This window comes from Lycium ferocissimum, chromosome 10 (genome assembly GCF_029784015.1).
Source record: "Lycium ferocissimum isolate CSIRO_LF1 chromosome 10, AGI_CSIRO_Lferr_CH_V1, whole genome shotgun sequence".
Classification (NCBI taxonomy): domain Eukaryota; kingdom Viridiplantae; phylum Streptophyta; class Magnoliopsida; order Solanales; family Solanaceae; genus Lycium; species Lycium ferocissimum.
Genome location: NC_081351.1, coordinates 22,710,472 through 22,731,789, shown reverse-complemented (window position 1 = coordinate 22,731,789; position 21,318 = coordinate 22,710,472). Strand labels below are relative to the sequence as shown.

The following is a 21,318-nucleotide window of genomic DNA, read 5'->3' as shown; positions in this document are numbered from 1 at the left end:
AAGTGTGGCCTGGTGATGAATGGTGGGGGGATAAAAACATGGGAGAACCTAGGTAGTTTCTCTCTTTTTTACCTAAGTCTTGATAAGCTAGGTTATCCAACACAATGAAAAGTACTAGTAGATAATCAGTGGAATAATCAAGGTGTGTGCAAATCAAAAAGTACACTTATAAAACTTCAAATGTACTTGGTACGAATAAGTAACTTGACATGTTTGCCTATTAAATGCAATACAATATATGTGCGTATGTCTGTAGACACAAAGAGAGAGGATCGGGCCCTTATGTTTAACAAGGAGGTAAGATGCTATTGCGTGTTGATGAAACAAACTGAATAAAACCAAAATCAAGAGATAGAAATACAGTTGTGGATAGGGGGGCTCCAACATGAGAGGATGAGAGTTTAAAATTTTAAGTTAGGCTGGTCTACAGATTGGTGAAAAGACAAATCATCAATCAGGTCGTCTTTTTTTTTTTTTTTTTTTTTTTATAACTGAAAAATCACTAAGGGTCAGTGGCGCACGGTTAATAAACTCGGATAGATAATACATTTACTTCTCTATCCTTCACTTAAATACCGTGAGTTTTTGGCGCACAATTCAAAACAACCCTATTTTTCTGTCCTTCACTTAAATACCAATTTTTGGCGCATAGTCCGAAACTCTATAGATAATAGGTCTATTTCTCTATCTTTCACTTAAATACCAAGTTTTTATTCAGGATAAGGTTCAACTCGATGACAGTATGTCCAACTCACATATCATGTATATCGCATCGCATCATACTACTAGACCAAAGCCCTAAAGGCATTAGGGCATCTTCAGAACATGTCTTTCATCTTGCCACATAATTAAGTGTTGTACTATGTGTTTAACAGTTTGTTTGGATACACATCGTTTCATAACGTATCGTATTGTATTGCATTCTCTTGTTTTGATTAATAAAATGTTCGAATAGATTGTATCATCTTCTGTTGTTTCATTATATCACGAATAAATAATATGAAAAATAAGAAATAACCTTATAATATTTAAGAAGAAAAGTAAGGTATTGGGTAGAGTCATCATAAAAAAAGGCAGGATAAAGGGTAAAATAAGACTATTAAGTAGGAGTAATAAGTAAAGGCAAGATGAAAAATAATAATTAAGATAACGATGTGATCAGACAAATCAATCATTACATAAAATGATACTTCTCATCGTAACATAACGACTTTGACAATAAGATACAATAAAAATTAAAGTTAGCAATCAAAACAAATATTGTATTTAAAGTAACAGTACAATAGGTAACAACCCTCCGAACAAGTTGCAAGTTATTTCAATTTACTCTAGAGACATCAATATTTTCATTTTCAACTAGTCAAACCTCCTAAAAAGATATTGGCAATTTTAGAAGATAAACCAGAAAAACAACAAATTAAAAGACCAAAGGCGACATCACAGTAGAATAAATTCAACATCAAAATATAGCCAAAACTACAACCACTCCATCCTCTCACCATACGCACAGGCACTTTTAATTGAACAAAAACAAAAAAAGCCAGATCTGGCATCAGTTGTACCATTAATAATATGACGCACAACATTTAGTTAGTCAATAAGAAAACAAAGCAAAGTACATTAATACTGTCAACAATCTCTGAAATGAATATTGAGAAGCATTTACTTAGTATGATGCAGTACTTAAAACAGAAAACACCAACTTGGCAGGCAATGCCACTCTGCAATCAGTTCCTCTACTCATCAATCTGCCTCTACATTAAAAGGAAAAAAAAAAAAGGCCGGTGCACAAAGTATTCATCATTCAACAGGGTCTGACGGTGGTGGAACCATGATTTTCAAAAAATTTAACCTTGTATGTCATGTAATTTTCCGACGAAGGAGGTTCAGATGAACCCCCTTGCGCCCCTAGCTCCGCCTTGAGTCTGGGAAAGGACCTTACCTCAAGGGGTTGTGATGTAGGCAGCTTACCTTGACGCGAGTATCGGCGGCTGATTCCACGGCTCGAACCCGTGACCTTTAGGCAATGGCAACGCATGATTGTTTGTAAGCGGTGTCAACATTTAAAGAAGTGACAAATGAATAAATCACTATAATGACAAGCATTGTCTATTTTTTTATTTATACCCAATACATTCATTTTGCTTATATGTACATATTTAATAAAAATTTAGACAAAGTGATATCCCGTGACACCACTTGGGGCAAGATATATACGCCTCTGCCTATAGTTCACATGAAGACAACTTTATTGTTGATCTAAGGCTCCTCTTCTACCTCTAACACTATATAAATAGAGAAAATAGAAATTACAAAATTTCAGATAGTAGTTGACTTGTTGGCACATTAGCAAGCTGCTGATCACGAACTTGGTAGTATTGGACAACATACAACACTCAACTATATGCATAAACAAATTAATTAAGTAATGGCAAACTAAACATAAATTGAGAAACAGGTGAACTCATCACTGTTGGCACATAAACATAGTCTTTTTTCCCAACTTCCCAACAGTTTTTTTATGATAGAGTTAACAACCTTGTTCTTTTAATTTCCAAAAGGACATCTTGTCGTATCTGAGAAAAAGAGTTTTTTTCTCAAAAGTTATTGTTCTTAGCTAGGTTAACACCATATATTTGTATCATGGCCAACAGTGGTTGCAGCTTCGGAAATACACAGTTAACTATTTTCAGTCAAAATACAGCCTCAGACATTCCACCTTAGCATGCATTACTTTTGAACATATTGTATACATGTCACATCTACCTAGTGATGCAAAATGATGTCAAGCTAAAATTCCTACTACTTTGTTTTTCATATATATGATTTCAACAAGATTGACGTATAGCTATTACAGAGCAAGTGAGAAACTAGTATGTTTCCTTTATAACGTGCCAACTTGCGCACACCTCAACCAATTCACCAGATACATGCTACCTTCTACCAGTACAACTACCAAGTAACTTTATTCATAACAAAGCAACTAGCAATTATACCACCTACGAAGGTCTTATATTTCCAAACTCTTGCTACTTTTAATGATCTCACCATGACTAAAGAACTTCAGTAGTCCATAAGATGTCAATAACAAGTCGATTCCAGATCATGGTCATTCAACAATAAGGTTCCTCTTCTTTGATAATATTTTAGCTGACAATGGTATAGGAGTAGAGCATGCAGAGATAACAAAACAGGATAAAGCTTATAGGTAAGTCTCTCAAGTGTTATTCTTCCAATTCAAAGCGATTGGTAACTTTGGTTGCAAGAACGTACCAATCCCACTTGAACGTAATACTTCCAATCACTAGTAATTGTTGTTCTGCAAAATTATTTCAAATGTATGACTCATTAACTCTCCTTATCTTATTGTGAATCTGTGATGCCCACATATGAACAAGTCTATTGCCACCAAACAAATTTAAGTCTGAAAGACACAGAGAAGTGAGAACTTCTCCAAAGCATGATTCAACAGATTCCACAACACCAAAGAAACAATGTAGCCAGCACTTTTCTAGCAGCCTGTACCAGTTTGTGATAGGTAATGATTAGCCAAATATGAAGATTGTTAAAGGCTAGAAGTGTAGAAACACCACAAAATATGTTGGAGCTTTAAGTGCAAACCGCAATTAAAGCGTAATGAAGAAAGGGAAATGACAAGATCTTTTGTACTATAATCAAGAGACATATACAAAAAGTCAACGACTATGCCCCAATCTCAAACAAGTTGGGATCAGCTATATAAATCTTCACTGAGCATGTTTCTCCAATTAAATTAATAAGTGATATGTACGAAGTGAGAATTAAGTCGATCAATTTAAGCCATTCAAACTTCTAAAGGTGCAAATATGAGAAACATAGAATTTCTAATTCACATTCAGTTTTTATATACTCATTTCCTTTTCCTAATCATAATAGTATATCCTTCCATAATATCTTATTGACAATAAATACATCCCCCTGTCAACTATATTTATTAATTAGTGTTGCGTTACCTTGAACAAATTGCAAAATTGACAAACTAATGACATAGTTACTTGCAGAAAGTTGTAGTAAATAGGTGTCTTTGTCACAGATCACTTTTGTTACAGGCAGATAGATCACAAGTGCATTCTTAGAAGCCAATAAATCCTTCAACACAATGATGAAACAATGCAAGCTATTTGATAATGCACCACATTTTTATCCTCTAAGTTTGATCAGTTCATCAATTTCGTAGTATTATTAATCATATATCGCCTTCTACCGCTTGCACCCTGCAACATGTTGTGCTGTATTTCTGGGAGATATAATTTTCACAGCATGTCATTTAATCAAATCTTATGTCCACCTCCACTATCCAAGATCAAGTTCCATACACTATTTTGTTCTAACACATTTACCTTTATATTTCTGTCCTCTTTGGGTCTTTGGAAGCGCTTGCTTATTTCATAACCTTACACTTGGTGAGAAATAGATTATCCCTTCGTGCTCAGGAATCAATTGTTTTTGTTGTTCTCGAGTTTAAAAGGGATATTGCTATTATTCATGTGACATCCACCACCAGTACTTGCATATCAGCCGATGCCAATTTCTTTGAATCTCAACCTTACTGCACACCTTATGCTTCTTCTAACCATCTTAACATCTCTGTAGTTTTACCCAAATTATCTTGAAAATCCTATCTGTATCTCTCATTCATATCCTTCCACAACAGAAGCAATCCTAACTTCATGGCCAGCGTTCCAGGCTAGATCCCGATGGTTCACGTCTAGCACCAAATTCTTGCCTACTGGGCATTTGCCCCGTAAACATAACCTACCCGTGGGCATTTGGCAATGTATTCTTTTCTACCCATAATCTCAATCCCATAGATATATTTTTAGTGTTAGCATCACTCTATTATGCTATTTTTTTAATTTTATTTTTTTGGTTGTTGTTGTCCTTGTGCTCTATTTTTTTCCTAAATCTAAAACGTGACATTCTTTATCATCTAGACTGGCAACATACTAATTGAGAAGACGTATATTTTTGCACTCTACCGGTATTTAGGAGCTTGTTTCTTTGGCTACAAGTGAATGTATTGTTGCCATTGGTACCATATACAATGAAGATTGGCCCTAATGTCAGATTAATCTGATCAAAATATTGTTACGAAAATAAATTTTGGGCCTAACTAAGCCTCAATTATCACTAAAGTGCAGAGCAGACATCTCCTGAATCATAACTTCTTGTCATTCTGGACAAGCAAGGGCTTCGTCTGTAGACATAAGGATAGAAATAAAAGACAAGGATGACACAAAGGCATATTGGCAATTTTTTTTTTTTAATGTAAGTGAATGTGATAAATAGTAGAGCTTCAAAATGATATATGCGATAAATTAGGTGACGCATATTAGAGTTTCAATATGATATATGCGATAAATTCGGAGAGTTGATGCCTAATAAGATTGCCCAAAAATTCTGGAAGCAGTTGAAGCACATGGCGAAAGAAACAATGTCCCTTTTCTTCAGAACCTTATGGCAGTTTGATGAGCTCTTATTTGCCCCTAGCAGACTTGTATACTTTTGTCCTGTTGGGTATATAAAAAAATAAAAAATAAGAAAAAATTTAAAAAAGTGGTCTTTCCTCAGTCTAAAAGAATATTAAAGCATCATCTGCAAACAACATTTTACTGCTATACTTTACTTTTTGTATCTACTTTGAAGTACTTTTTTGTTCCTTTCACTACTAAAAAAAGGGGATTTTTCGACCAAATAATTTCGACCTCACTTTTTGGTGGAAAAAAAATCGACCACATGAGGTCGAAATTTCCAAGTTATTTTTTTTTTTAAATTTTCTTTAGGATTTTGACCACATGGGGTCGTTTTTTTTACAGGAAAATATGATTTCGACCTCATGAGGTCGATTTTTTTTTTTTTGTACAAATAATAAATGAAAAAAATCATTTTGCACAAAAGTAAATTATATAAATATAAAATAATTAATTAAAAAGTTAAAAAAAAAAATCAAATTTCGATCGCATGAGGTCGAAAAAATTAATTCAAATCTGGCTTAATTTTTTCGACCACATGGGGTCGAAAAAGTTCAATAAATAATACACCCAGGCCGATGAAAATATTTCAACTCCCCCCAAAACTTTTTCTTCTCTTTCAAAAAAATTTACCTTCTCTAAACTCATCTTCTCCAAAATTTCCACCACCCCACCAACACCGGCGTTCTCCAAGTAGGTGACGCCGTCCCGATTAAACCACCGGAGTAGCCACAGCGCCGGCCGACCGAACAATGAGGTTAGTCCTTTTTTTTTTTTTTTTTTTTGGTTTTTGTTTTTCAATCTCATTTTATCATTATTAGTTGCATTACTTTGTATAGTTGTAGTTTAATTAGAAGATTTTTTAACTTTATTGATTGTTCAATGTTTGTTTTAGGTATTAGATGATTTAGATAATATTTCTTTGTTTGCTTTTTGGTAAAAGATTCAATCTGGTATATGAAATTGACCCATTTACTTGTTTGGAAATGAAATGGGTTCAAATAGAGATACACAGTTAGATGATTCAAATCACCTCTCACAGTAGATGTAGTTGATTGAAAGTGCATTTTGTTTTTACTCAATGAGCTATTTACATTACCCAACAAGGAAAGCAACCGGGCAAATTATTAGTAGCGTAGGAAATGGGACATTTTAAGACTTCTTTATCTTGAATTTATCTTGCTTTGTCACCAGAGGAAACATTGATAGAGGAACGAATGAAGGAACCATTGGTGAAGCCATTGGAGGAACAATCGGTGTTGGAGCTACAAGAGGAACCAACAAAGGAGCTCTTGGTCTCTCGACGTTGGTCCTATCAGGAATCATTTGTCCAATAAAGGGTTGAAGGCCATTCGGTTTGAAATCCACTTTACCAACTTTCTTTTCCATCATTTCATATATCCGTTTGAGGTTTGATTGATCACATAAGTGAAATCATTGAGACCATGAGGATGTATGTTAGGGGACATATCTACTCCACCAAACATACAATACATCATGTTAGTGAATCCCTTGATCTTGTTCTCTTTCCTTACCTTCCTCAATTGGTCCTCCAACTTCTTGATCCTTTGCTTAAGGAAAGGTAATAGGATCAAGGAGTTCACTAACATGACGCATGATATGTTGGGCAGAGTAGATATGTTCCCTTGTGATCATATGTGATCAACCAAACACTCAAACGGAAATATAAATTGGGAATTAATTAAGGCTATCCACCAAGATTTCAACAAGCTCATCCAGTTATAAACTAGGAATAAAAACTCAAGAAAGAAAAACCAACGTATAAGAAGAGAGAGGAGAAAGAAAAATGACTTAGAAGTAATCTATATACAAGTCTTCAAAACACCTTGTATATATAGGTGTTCCTCCAATGACTAGCTCTAACAGTTAGTTTGATCCTATTAATTCTCCAACGGTTAGTTTGATCCTAATAATTCTCCAATGGCTAGTTTGACCTTACATGTAAGATAAATAATTTACTGAATAAGAACTAGATGTAAACCATAATACTTTATTTTAAAAAAATTCCTAACTAATGATGGACATTCCCTTTTGAGATAATATTAATTTTGTAGCATGTCTTTGGCAGTTTCGGAAGAAAGTTCCATTTGGTTAGAGTACTATTTTTGCTTCGACTATTTTTCTCAACATTACTAAGTTGAAGTTTGTAGTAGGTACATGGCATTCCTGAGGCCTGTTCTAGTTTTGAGAGATGGCTCTGGATTCAACTAGAAGATACAACATTAAAACCTAGCTAAATCCAATGAGGTGAGGTATATTCACATCCTGTTTGAGCTATGATTGCCATGGTAGATCTCGTATTGCTAGCACAACCATCCGGAATGTCAATAATGGTGCAACTTATAACATACTTCTCGATAAAGGAACATAAGGAAAAGATATGAGAGTTGGTATTCTCATTGAGTTGTTATTTTAAGGTGGCCATGTCTAGGAACAGATAGTCTTTAAATAAGAAGTAGAATCTGGAAAGTAAAACAACATTCTGTATGAAAAACTAAATTTCACTACTAGTGTCAATTTCAGTATATATAAATTAAATCTTCCGTTTCTATTTGAATTTGTCGATTTCTTGTTTGCTTGTGTACATGTAGTATACCCGGACGTCTCAACCTACAGCTTTGCTGTAGCCTGGAAAAGTTAGTACTGTGGCTATTCCACAAGTCAAGTTCTTCTATGTAAATGGTATCCATAACGAAGTAGTCCATATTCTTTATGATAGTCTTTGAAAATCTTTTCTTTTGTTCATTCGAAAGCTTTTCAAAACATTTATATAGGAGCAGTTGTTCTGAAAGATATGCATCTATTAGATATTCTGCAATTTGCTGAACTTAAAATGTATGGGGACAGAAGGATTCAAGTTCTAACTATCTCTCAGTCTATCTTTTCCTTGAAATCAATGTTGTTGGTTTCAAGCATACACTAATTGTGCATATAACAAAAATACCTGCATTTGAAACCTCAATAATTTAGGTTAATTATGTGAATCCTCTGTATAAATTTCATTCAATATAAGCTTGTATGTTCCAATATGTGTGTACTTGGTGACAATGCTGCTATATGACGATTCTTAATGTGCTAACTTGTTTTATGTATAGAAGAGACTCACTCATTTTCAAATTCTATGGGGTTCTGTTTTTTATTGTAATATTGATGGTATATAGTATGCATTCTTCAGTTAATGTTACCGTGAGCTAAATGTGAGTCTTTTTGTTCTTTGTTTACTCCACAGTTGTGGTGGGTATCTTGGTAGGTATGGTAGTTCAATTTTCTTTAAAGGAATACATACTTCTCCAAGGGCTAGTTAACGATTAGCTATAACGGCTAATTTGACCCTATTAAATACTCTTATAAGATAAAATAATATACTAAATACTCTTTGATTCGCATTTCCGGAAACACTGATCATATAAAGGTATGTCTTCTTAGTTTTAGGTATCTTATTGATGTTGGATATGGATTCGAAAATGTTAATCAGCAGCGAATTTTGAAAACAAATGAGCCATTTGTATTAGCCAACCAAGCATCAAGAGTATTTTATGCTAATGATCATTCTAATGAAGGCTCGCATGTTGTTTGAAAGTTTTGACCTCGTGATTCTTTTGACGTGCAAAAAAGGATGTTGAGTTAAAGGAGTTAGATAATTCTACACAAATGAAAAAGAAAAGAATTCTTGATGTTTTGTAAAACTCCACTATTCTGTTCCCTAATTTGAGTCCTGAAGGTTTGTAAAACTACAATGTTCTGCTTTCTATTTTGAACCATGTGACAATGCATAACGGTCGTTTAATGGATTAAGCCGCTTCATGTCCTTATGTCTCTTTGTATCCATTTGAAAATACTAATAGAATCGTTCGTGATTATCCGGGCTTTAAGTATGAATTCGGGCAATAGAACGGTGATAAAAAACGACCCTTCACGGATGAGATTATATTTTATATCAAATTGTTTGTCTTGCGGATGTTTTTTGTTCGATCGTCAAGGCCTTGAAGAATATCTTGATTATTGGGGATGACGCTCGTCTTATAAAGAACATCTTCAACTGTTTTTCTGCTTTTTTTTTTTCTGCTTTTTATATTTTTTTCTTTGTTTTTCTGTTGTTTTTCTCGCTTTTTTTTGCTATTTTTTGCTGTTTTTCTCGCTCATTTTCTTGCTTTTTTGCTATTTTTCTCGCTTTTTTTTTCGTTTATTTCGCCGTTTTTCAAACAAAGGTCTTTGTTTTTTTTTTGGTTGTTTGTTTTTAAGTTTAAGAGATTCCAACAAGGGAAAGAAAGTGCCAGGGCTACTACTTGATCTTAGAGCTGCTTTAGCTTGTATTTGGATGGAAATAATGATGTGAAGCATGCACTGTAATATTAGTACTTAGCTTTTTTTTTTTTTTTTAAGTTTTTGTAAGTGTTGTGTTTGTAATGTGTTGTAAGGTTTCCTTCGTAATGGTTGTTTTGTTTGTCTGTTGTTTGGTTATTTGTAATTTAATAATCTTCTTAAGCCTGACTTCTGTTTTCCTTTCGTTTTGCATACCACAAAGTTCCCATCCCATATCTTTCCCAAACAAGTAATCTTTACAACGTATAATGGTTCGATTATTGTCTTCAAGATGATGTTAACGCTCGAGAGGGGTCAGGAAGTACCTCAAGATGAAGTCTTCAAGATTACTCACACGAGGAAGGCGAAGAACGCCGATGGTACGGACCAATGGATTGAGAGACAACGTAGGTCACAAGACAACGTAGTTCATGCTCTTGTTTATGAGGATAGTGGGAAGGAATCGGATCATGTCTCTAACACCCAACGTTGACTTTTTTGATTCATATACTTTTGGATTGTAATATTGCTATGTTTTCTTGGATATGTATATTTTTTTTATGATAGTTTTAATTCGAATTAGATGTACTTTTGAATGTGAATTAGATTGTAGGAAGTAGTTTATGGATGTTTAAGTGTTTGAATGTAGAAAGTAGTTTATGGTTGTTTAACTTTACGATGTTTAAGTGTTTGAATGTAGTTTTAAGGATATTTAGAAGTACTTTAAATTGAAACTTGAGGTTGAATTTGATTTTAGAATGTGAAGTTTATGATTGTAGAAGTACTTTGATGAATTGGACGTGTTGATGAATTGCATTGTTGATTTGGTTGATGAGTGTGATTGGCAGGTGGGTTCTTTGTAAAAGAAATTACGAAAAAAAATTTCCGATTTTTTGACCTCATGAGGTCGAATAGTCACCCGATATTGATAATTTTCGACCTCATGAGGTCGAATAGTCACCGCATATTGATAATTTTCGACCTCACGAGGTCGAAATTGTACTCGAATCATAATTTCGACCGCACGAGGTCGAAAATCAAGGCACGATTTTGAATTTCGACCTCATGAGGTCGAAATCGGCAACAATATTGCTAAATTTCGACCTCATGCGGTCGAAATTATGAATTTTTTTTTATTTTTTTTATTTTTTATCATATTTCGACCACAGGAGGTCGAAAATTTTAAATAATATTTGCGTAAAATAATATTTTCGACCACATGCGGTCAAAAATTTTTATTAATATTTAAATAAAAATAACTTTTTCGACCTCATGTGGTCGATTTTTTTTTTTTTTTTTAATTTAGGTAGAAAACTTATTTCGACCGCGTGTGGTCGAAAATTTTCGACCACGTGAGGTCGAAAAAAATTTCACCCTAGCTGTTAGCGACCATGCCTTGCGGTCGAAATTTTGGTCGAAAATTGGCCTTTTTCGACCGCGCGTGGTCGAAAATTTTGGTCGAATTTCACTGTTTTTTTAGTAGTGTTTCACTTTCTTTTCTCTTCTTTCCTTCTCTTTTCCTTTCTTTGAGCCGAGGGTCTTCTGGAAACAGCCTCTCTGCCCCACAAAAACAGAAATAAGGTCTGCGTGCATCCTGCCCTCCCCATACCTCACCTGTGGGATCGCACTGAGTATGTTGTTGTTGTTCATCTGCAAAGAACACAACTGCTTCCCTTTTGTTTTCCTCATATATAGGACCTCATTTGCTACAAAAGTAACAAGATAACATCTGTATCCTTAAACGATCTTTCAGGATTTATAACTGCAGGATTTCATTCTTGATTATCTCAGTCTATAATCAAATTTGACCAGTTTTCCAAAGTGAAAAAATTCACTCACAAAATTTCTACTTTTTTTAAAGCTAAATGCATGTTCAAACGCTTTCAATTTTTAAACACACTTTTTTCAACTTAACTTTGAATACTTACTTCTTTTCCAACGTAACAATTTTTTGATGTCCGAACGCCTACTTAATAACCCGCCTATGCTACTATGCCTCTTATTTGCAGTACCTTTTAAAAAATTAAGTGGTCCTTTCACCTTCTTTTAACTAGAAACATTCTGTCTTTATTTTTATTTTTTTGGGGGGAGGGGGAGGTGTGTGGGGGGGGGGGGGGCGGTGGGAGATCAGCAGGGGGAAATGTTGTCATTTTGACGACATTCAATCGCCAAACCTTTTTCTGTAGTTGAGGATTGAGTCAACACGAACTTAAGATTTTAATACGATATATTCAATCTTTAAAGTTTTTAGCATCGAATCTATTGTACTCCTAAAATTATAGGTCAAATTTAGTCTTTGTTAAAAAAATTTATGTGTTTTCAAATAAACATAGAGAATCTTTTGCAGAATGGGGGCCATGACCCTGCGAGGGTCCAATTATCTTATGAAAATGTGACTAACGCAACTTGCCATTTGGAGGGCCCTTCTCAAAGAAAAAAGAAGAATCCAACAACAACTTATCTTACTTTCCATAATTGGTGTACTAATGGTTGACTGTGATGGTTTCTAAATAAAGTGGAAGTACTATTTTGATGCATTCATTGTACACCCTATGAACAAAACAGCATGTGCAAAAGAATCTCTTTTGCCTAACAAATCCAATGATAACAATGAAAAAGAAAGAATAAAAATAGCTAGAATTTGTTCCTAAAACACTCTACTAACTTAGTTTGATATAAAAGCACCTCTTCAAATTCATATCCCTTTGCTCCCATTGTATAATTCAGAATAAATGTCAACCAAATTAATAACCCTTGGACATTTTTTTCCTTTTGCTATTAACAACTTGGTCCCTCCCAGACTAGACTTACTAAGTGTGTTCTCGTGACTATAACTTTCTCTTATATATAATTTCTTATAACGATAATATCTGGGCTAGCTTGTATAACTTCCACTATTTCACCAAATAACATAGATATCAGATAACTCTGTTCCACCAGGACTTATGCAGAAGAAGAGTCTGTGGTTCTAAGTTGGCTGCTCGAAAAGGGTCTCAACGCCATTTTTTAAGGGAATTTAGTATAGAGAATAGTTCAGTCCCTACGAGGATATTCAATAAAATTGGAACGATACCAAAAAAAAAAAAAAATCAGCATCAACCATTTGTTGTGCAACAAAGATGGAAGAACTGCAGGAATTTCTTTGTTCAACAATAATGTAAGACACTTGGGACATAACAAAATAGGAAATGCTAGAGACATATCCAGTATCAACCATTTGCTGTGCAACATGCCAAAGAAAAGGAAGAAAATACCAAGTATAAGGATGATTCATACGGCAAAAGAACCAATAGACGATGATTCAGATAGCACAAGAACTGAATCCATTAATCAAACAGCAAGCATAGTCGAAGTTTAGAAAAAACGAAAAGCAGAGGGGACAATGAAGAGTCCATTGTGAGGTAAGAGGAGAAAAGCCTCTTCAGGCATTCAACCCCTTTTACATTTTAATTCCCAATGTGACAACACAGCAGTACAATTTCGCACATAGTTGACAAGAAGACCTATACGTTATTGCCCTTTAACGCTAGAAATAGGTGCCTTCCGGTGGCTGAACTAGCTTACGGTTGTGGGGAGAAGCCATCTCCTTTTTCAGTTGAACCAGTATGTCTTCCATAGTGTACTCTCTCTGCCAATTTGCAAGCAAAGCAAACTTTTTTGGTTCCACCTGTGCACAAATTATACGATGTAGAGAATCATCATCTAGTTTACCAATTTACTAATTGAAAACATATATATGCCGCTATAAACAAGAAAAAACATACTCCCTCTGTTTCAATTTGCTTGTCTTACTTTCCTTCTTAGCCTGTTTAAAAAAAGAATGTCTCTTTCCTAGTTTGGCAATTTTTAATTTCAACATACCACATGGCATGTTTAAGACCACAAGAATAAAGGGCATTTTGGTACATTATACATATTTTTAGTTTAAGACCACAAGATTCAAGTCTTTACTTTCTTAAATTCCATGCCAAATCAAACTAAGACAAAAAAAAAATTGAAAATGGAGGGAGTATTACATTAGGCCAGTGAAAACGTATATATTATTACAAAATCTGTAAGCACTTTTAGACATGACTAATCATAAGTACCACTTTTGCTGGTGGCTTCATATTTCTCTATACTTCTAACTCTTGGCCGATCATTCAAATCCTATCTAACCGAGAAATAGAATGTTATCCAACATCTAAAGCTGCAAACCTACGATTATGGGAACATAACATCATAGCAGCTAATCATGCACTTAGGAAATACCAGTGAAACTAATTTGGTATCTTCAACAAGAACTTTTAAAATAAAGCATCATATTCAAAATTTGTCTGCATTAAAAGAACATCAGATATTCCAGTGAAAAGAATCATTTGGTTAGTACCTACTGTAGGATACAAATCCTTCGAGGGTATCTGATTGTTGCTCCACTTTTGTTTTACAAGTACTATGCTACATGTAATGCCATTAAAAATATACTTTGCAAGTGTTGAATTGAGCCATAGAGAACAGAAGTTCGAATTACTTTAATCATTTTTAGCATACATGCAACCATTCTGAGATGCAACTTGTCACATAATAATTGCTTGATAACAAAAGCTATGATTCTAGCATTATAATAATTTGTCGCTCACCACTCCTGTTTCATGGTTGACACATGTCATGTTGATACGAGAGTGGAAACGGACACTTGGTGGCTTCTCTGGATAATCCTTGTCGCAGAATAGCTTCAACTGATAAATGCGACCTTCGTGCACAGACTAGAAAAGAAGGAAGTTAGTCTCTGTGAATGAATGGAAACACAGAGCATCAGTTTATTACTAATAGCCTATTTGGCCAAGCTTCTAAAATCAGCTTATTTTGGAAAATGCTATTTTAAAAGGTGTTTTTTAAAAACGTACTTCCCAAGAGAAGCAGTTTGTGTTTGGCTAATCAATTTGAAAAGCACTTTTAAGCAGCAATAGTGTTTGGCCAACAATTTCTAGGACTAGAATTTCATGTATTTGCTATATCCAAAGAAAGAGATGGTAGGAAGTAAAAGAAGAGAAAAGAATGGGTACATTGTGAGGACCAATAATGGTGCCAGTCCAAGATCGCATATAAATGTCATCTCCATCATCCATACCATAGCTCACTGTCCCATCTCCAATACCCTTTTCCCCACGTTCAAGTTCCTCCAGTAATCTGAAATTGCGAGGAACTGCAAGGAAATTGAAATTTTGGTTGCTGAAATCTTCAAAAAGAAAACAGTCTAGAATTGTGTAAAGGCTTCAAACTCCAAATTAGATTGTACAGTCTAAATGGAAACAAGAACAACGACATTGCTACGCATTCTACTACAAAGTAAAAACAATCCAGTTACTACAAAGTAAAAATGATCTAGTAATACAATCCAGATGCATACAAGTAAGGTAAGAACCCATTCACACATGAAATGATATTTAAATAAATTTGCTAGCACATCAAACAGTCAGTGATATGCTTACTTTAGGTCCTCTGTTTGCTGGGAGTCTTTAAATCTTGTTAAACTTTATATGCCAGTAGAAATGCAGAGAACTGCTGGTTTTTGAAAACCTAAATTACTGAATATAGGTTTGAAATGGGTCTAAACGGAGTGACATGGATAGTGAGGTTCGTATAGCCAACCGCAACTAGCTTGAGATTGAGGTGCAGTAGTAGTTGCTGTTTTTTCGTAACAAACCGTCAGTGCCCACCAAGAAGCAGCAAAAGGGACAAAGTGTTTTGTGCAATTATTGAAGGTCCATTTATGAAGCAAAAATCGTCAAGCTGAGGTTAGAATGTGCATACGTCTAACTCACATTTTCATGATAAAAAGAAAAGACGGAACGGAACCAATTCTGCCACATATCCCAAAGAGCATCACTCCACAATTTGGCAAGTTATGGGGGAGGGGTGTGTGTGTGTGTGTGTTTTGATAACCATATTGTCTGACCCAGCTTTCCCGCACCTCAACTAATTCCACGGGATACTGGTACCAGGTAACTCTGTCCACCAAGGCTAGGACAAATAGGAAGAAGTCACCTGGTGTTTTTGCCTTTGTTGGGATTTGAACCAGAGACCTCATGGTTCTCAACTGACATCGTTGACCACTAGGCCGCACCCTTGGGTGCGAAAATTACGGTATATTGACCAGAAATTCTAACTACAACAACAAAAGATATGACAACGAATAGAGTGTGGATACAAGGCAGCAAGAAAAGAAAAGCCAAGAATAATTACTCAGCAAAAACCCTGATAACGATATGAAGTAATCAATATACCATGCACACCAAATTACACGCTATGATCACAGAACAAACAGCGATTGTTGGACAACTAACACCTGCAACAAATTCCACAGAACTGCACGGTAAAGACACTCGTGTACTTTGATATACGAAACCAAAGAAATGCTCAGCATTGTTTTTCATTTAATTAAGACATTAGGCTTGTGGACAGCTTCATCTGGTAAGATTCAGTTAAAGGACAAGACACCTAAAAAAAAAAAATTAAGATCTGGAAGTTCATAAAACTATAATTGTGTTATCTCAATGGAACAAATCTCTCTGAAACACAACTTTCTATACCACAACATCTACTTCACATTCAAGAATCTAACCCCCCACCCCCAAGAAAATATATACTGTGTATATATACACACACGCGCGCGCTCATTTTGATGATAAAATTACCGTTAAATTTGCAAAAGAATTTAACTGCAGCAGAACCTCAAAAGAACCCCACAACCAGGACTACTTCCTAGCTAATCCAAATCAATTGATCAGGCAGTTCCTCAATATATACAAATGAGAACTGAGACATTAAATATCCACAAGCAAAAGAACACATCAAACATAAAAAATGCACAAAAGAAGCAAAACAAAACGATCCAAAAGCAGATTTGAAGGGAAAATGATAAAATTAATGTCAAATTTACAAAATAATTGAACTGCAGCAAAATGCAAACATAACCCACAACCAACACTACTTAGCTAGTCCAAGTCAATTGATCAGCGGGTTCCTCAATATATAATACTCCCCATGTCCCAATACACTTTCCTTTTTAGTCTGTCCTAAAAAAGAACGATACATTTCATTATTCGGCAACAATTTAACTTTAAACTTTACCTTTTACGCTTAGCGAGATGATCTATAGCCACACAAATATCTTTAGCTTATTTTAGACCACAAGATTCAAAGTTTTCCTTTATTTCTTAAACCCCGTGCCCAGTCAAACTATATCACATAAATTGGGACGAAGGGAGTAACAGAATAACAAGTTCTAATCAGCAAGAACTTAGGTATTAAATACCCACAAGCCAAAAAACACATCAATTACAAAACACGCATAAAACAAGAAAAACAAAACAGCCCCACAACAAGATTTGAATGGAAAATAAAGAATTGCATAACAAAAATCAAAACTTTAAAGTAATAACAAAAAGGGGTTTCAAGAAAATTGGTTTTACCAACAACACTAGATCCTCCTGAACCAAGAGTCATAGCTAATTAATACTTCTTGATGATTATTTGGGGTTTGTACAAAATATCGATTTGATGAAGAAAAAGAAAGAAAAAAAAAAACTTAAAAAGAGTGAGAGAATCTTTGGGGAAAAATCTAATGGAGGGCTAAAGAGAGGCAGAAGGGAAAAATGAGGGGATAAATAAATATAGAATATATGATTGGTAGTGGGTAGGAAAATGCAATTGCACAAAAGATCTCATACATAATTAAAATAAAAAAAAATAAAAAATAAAAAGGAGGATAATAACATTTTTAGTCCTTAAATTATAGATATACTTTGATTTGGTCCTAAGAAGGGAAGACTTCGAGCAACGGTAAAGTTGTTAGGGTTCGAACCGTGGAAGCGATTACTTATACTTGCATTAGGGTAAGTTGTTTACATTACACCTTTTCGGAGCGAGCCTCTTTTCCCGACCCTACTAACCCTAGAGCTTGCAAGACGGCCGTCCTTTTTTAGAAAAAAAAAATGAGTTAGTCCTTGTGATATTTGATGAAGCACATTTCACTTTTAATTAGTCGAAATGTATGCTTTTAATCTTTTTATGCAAGAAGTATCTTGTATTTGAATTACTTTTAGAACTATATCGACATGAAATACGAAGTGATAACACAAGCTTAACATAACAATTGTGTAATTAAGTAGTAGAATGACTGATAATTATGATAAATTTGTAAGTATTCACAAGCAAAGGGATAAAAATGCTCGTTTTAGTCAGTGTCGTAAGAATCAAAATTGAGGACTAAAAGTACTATTAACTTTTTGAAAAAGGTAGAGTAAAATGAAATCAAAATTTCCTAAAAATAAAAAAGAATATAAAAAGCATTGGGAGTAGAGATAACTTTCTTGAAAATCCTAAGGAAAAAATAATAGAAAATGGAGATAGTTGAAAATGGAATATAGAGAAGTTTTCCCAAATGGAATAGTCTATAATGTAAGGGAAACAAATCAAACAATAGAAATTCGAATATGTGAGAAAAACAATTTCGTTGGCAAAGAAATGAGAAATAAAAAAATTGTGATTTTGGTCCATGAAATATTGTTCTATTTAAATTTTGATGTATATGTACCATTCAACTTCTCAAATTTGACATTCAATTTAGATCATACATAATTTTTTAGCTCTCCAGAGAACAAAAGGTTAATTCAGCTTGTTTCAACAAACGAACATGAAGTAATTTCTATTCTTACCAAATCTAGTAGTATTTATAGAATCATATTGATAGTGAGCAAGAGAAAACATTCACATTTGAATCCCTGTATTTTATTTTAGGTTAAAAAAATTAATATTAAAAAACCTTCTTATTTTTGTTAGTGATAGAAGGTTTAAGCAAGATGCTCAACTTTGCAGTAGTGGAAAACTACATCAATGATTAGGGATCCCTAATGATTATTAAATTATTTAGAAACAACTAAATATATGGTCTATATGCTTGAATTTTTTTTGGGATTTGATCTTCTAAAAGATCCTACCACTTTTTTGTTGTGGCCTGTGGGTAAACATACAATATGTGCTTATACTGGTGACTTTATCTTTATTATACTTTAATCATGCATGACTCTACCATAGAAGTGTTTATAAAAGGAAGTGAAATTATTTGGTTAAAAGGATGTAGCATTATTATTCATTATATTGGCAGAGTATTTTCTAGCAGTTAGTGATCATGCTTTGTATTCTTGACTGAACAACTTTCATTCCACAAACAAATTTGAGTGGAGTATTTCTTAAGTGTTGTAAATCTTAAAGTTTATTTCCAGTGATTTAAATGATTTATATAATTCTCCTACAAAAAGTTATTGTTGTTATACCGAATCTGTATCAAATTTTCGTAGATCAGGACCACAACTTATTGTTCTAAAGATAGGAGTATAAATTCAAGTATATAAACTTGAATCCTGCTTCAATATTCAAACAAACAATTAGGGAGAATTATAAGTATTTAAGTATCTTTTAAGTATTTAATCATTTTATCTTTTCACATTTTAAATTCGAATATTTTCTCTACTCCTGCTACCATAAACATTCACCTACTTTGCCTTATTTCATACCAACAGGGAAGAGCTGATTCTCAACAATGGAGACTATGGTAGGAATGAAAGAGTGCAAAGTAGCAATCTTCTTATAGCAATCATGAACAAGTAATTCTAGTTGGACACTGCAAAGGATTATATCCGCCGCTCAATGGAAATTGTACTTCACGCTCAATGGAAATTGTACTTCAAGGTGGTAACCGCGACTCTTCCGCTGCGATGACTTAGCCAACGATGCGTCACTAGAAGGGTTAAGACCTGAATGATCCTCAAACATACCATTAGAAGAACCTAGAATATCGGACAATTGGAGACTCAAAATGTTAATAGTTGTCAGGGCTTGACTTGGAGTCATAGACCATGCAGCACTAGCATTTAGAGACTCTTTATCAAAGAAAAAAGATAAGTGTAATTTTCTTAAACATATTGATTGATTGAAACAAAACGATTCCCTCAATGCAGCTTGTGAAATTCTTAAAAATTGTGCTAATAGATTTTGAAGCTGTATCAAAGTTAAAAGTGGAGACTTTGCAACCACATGAGAAGTAACACCATACTAGATAGTATGCCTACCCACTTCATGCGCTTATATATATATACCCTCCAAAGTCCAAACTTTGAAAACAGTTGCACAAAATAAGAAAGGAACCTTTTGGAAGATAACAACAAACAACAGAAAATAAAATTTGATAACATGGACTATTATGTCGCAACTCACAACATAAGGAGGGAGGTCTTTTTGAGGGGTGAGAGATTTGAAAATGCGCAGTAGGAGCTTACTATTGAAATGGTTGTGGTGAGAGCAAGATTTATGAAGAAAGATTTTGAAATGTGCAGTAAGATTTCATCTTTTGTATAACATCTGTGTTAGACATCAAGTATTAAAAGCTATATATTTCTTAAACAGAAATTTCTTATGGAAATAAATTATATTTAATAACTATGGTGTCCGGACCAACTTGCGTGCACCTCGACTGATTCCACGGTGTACTTGCTACCTCCCACCGGCACAAATATCAGGCAACTGAGTGCATCAAAAGTCTATAACTGAGTTACTTAAGTAACTAGAAGTCACACCAGCTGTTGGATTGGATACTTAACCTGGTGTTTGCTCTGTCCATTACATTTTCCTTTTTTTCATGATTGACAAGTCCATTAGAGTTTACAGTACATAAGGTCCTGTATTTCAGTACCTATTCTTTACAACATCAGTTTAGCAACCTAGCACCTCTTATTTGCTTAGAGAGAGATTCCAAAACAGCTGCATTTAAAAGCGCTTTTCTTTGTTCGAACTGATATATCATTTATGATATTACATAAATGATATTACATAGTACAAGGACGGACTTACTTTTATGATATTTAGTCACTGCCTCAAAGAGCTTCAACGAAAGGCAGAGGCGGATCCAGGATTTTAAGTTTATTGGGTTTGAATCTTCTTTTTGCTTACTTGGTTCAACATATATTATTTATACATATTAACATGAATATTCTTAACACACGGTAGAGTTTGAGCCAACCCCAGAGACATAAGGGGGAGGGGAGTGAACTTTAAAAGCCATTTGATAACTTCAAAAAACTACATTAAGGGAAGCTGACATTCTGTGTTTCCTAAAGTTGACAGAGAGATAATTCCGCAAATCCTTTGCTTTATCAGTTCTAAATCATGCCAACATATGCTTTTGAGCCTAGAAAACACTTACACTTCTTCATCAATAAACCAGTTAAACAATGCGCAGCAAGGTGAAAATGGAAAAAGGACCTGAAAGAACAATGCCTAAAAAGGGAAAATGCCAAAGGACAACTTCTATAATGTGTTAAAAACTACAAATAGTTATGCACCGTATGATTGCCTTCAGCCAGCATCTGAGATTTACAGCATTTTAAGCAACACGAGATGCATCAAGTTAAGCTAGAGCATGCAGTTGCTAATCTACGCATATAAG

General features: G+C 34.3%; 1 protein-coding gene and 1 long non-coding RNA gene across 2 annotated transcripts; one reads left to right on the top strand and one right to left on the bottom strand.

Moving 5' to 3' along the window:
* The first annotated feature begins 8,907 nt into the window (after positions 1-8,907).
* Positions 8,908-10,665, top strand: LOC132035204 (uncharacterized). Its single transcript, XR_009409196.1, has 2 exons — positions 8,908-8,943; positions 10,057-10,665. It is a non-coding gene; the product is annotated as an uncharacterized LOC132035204 (long non-coding RNA).
* Positions 10,666-13,139: 2,474 nt separating this feature from the next.
* On the bottom strand, positions 13,140-17,476 carry LOC132032847 (ubiquitin-conjugating enzyme E2 variant 1D). The gene is made up of 4 exons (XM_059422617.1): positions 17,288-17,476; positions 14,879-15,018; positions 14,453-14,578; positions 13,140-13,500 (listed from the first exon to the last, which is right to left on the bottom strand). The coding sequence occupies exons 1-4, from the start codon at positions 17,319-17,321 to the stop codon at positions 13,360-13,362; spliced, it is 441 nt and encodes a 146-aa protein (XP_059278600.1). The 5' UTR covers positions 17,322-17,476; the 3' UTR covers positions 13,140-13,359.
* Between the last annotated feature and the right edge of the window lie 3,842 nt (positions 17,477-21,318).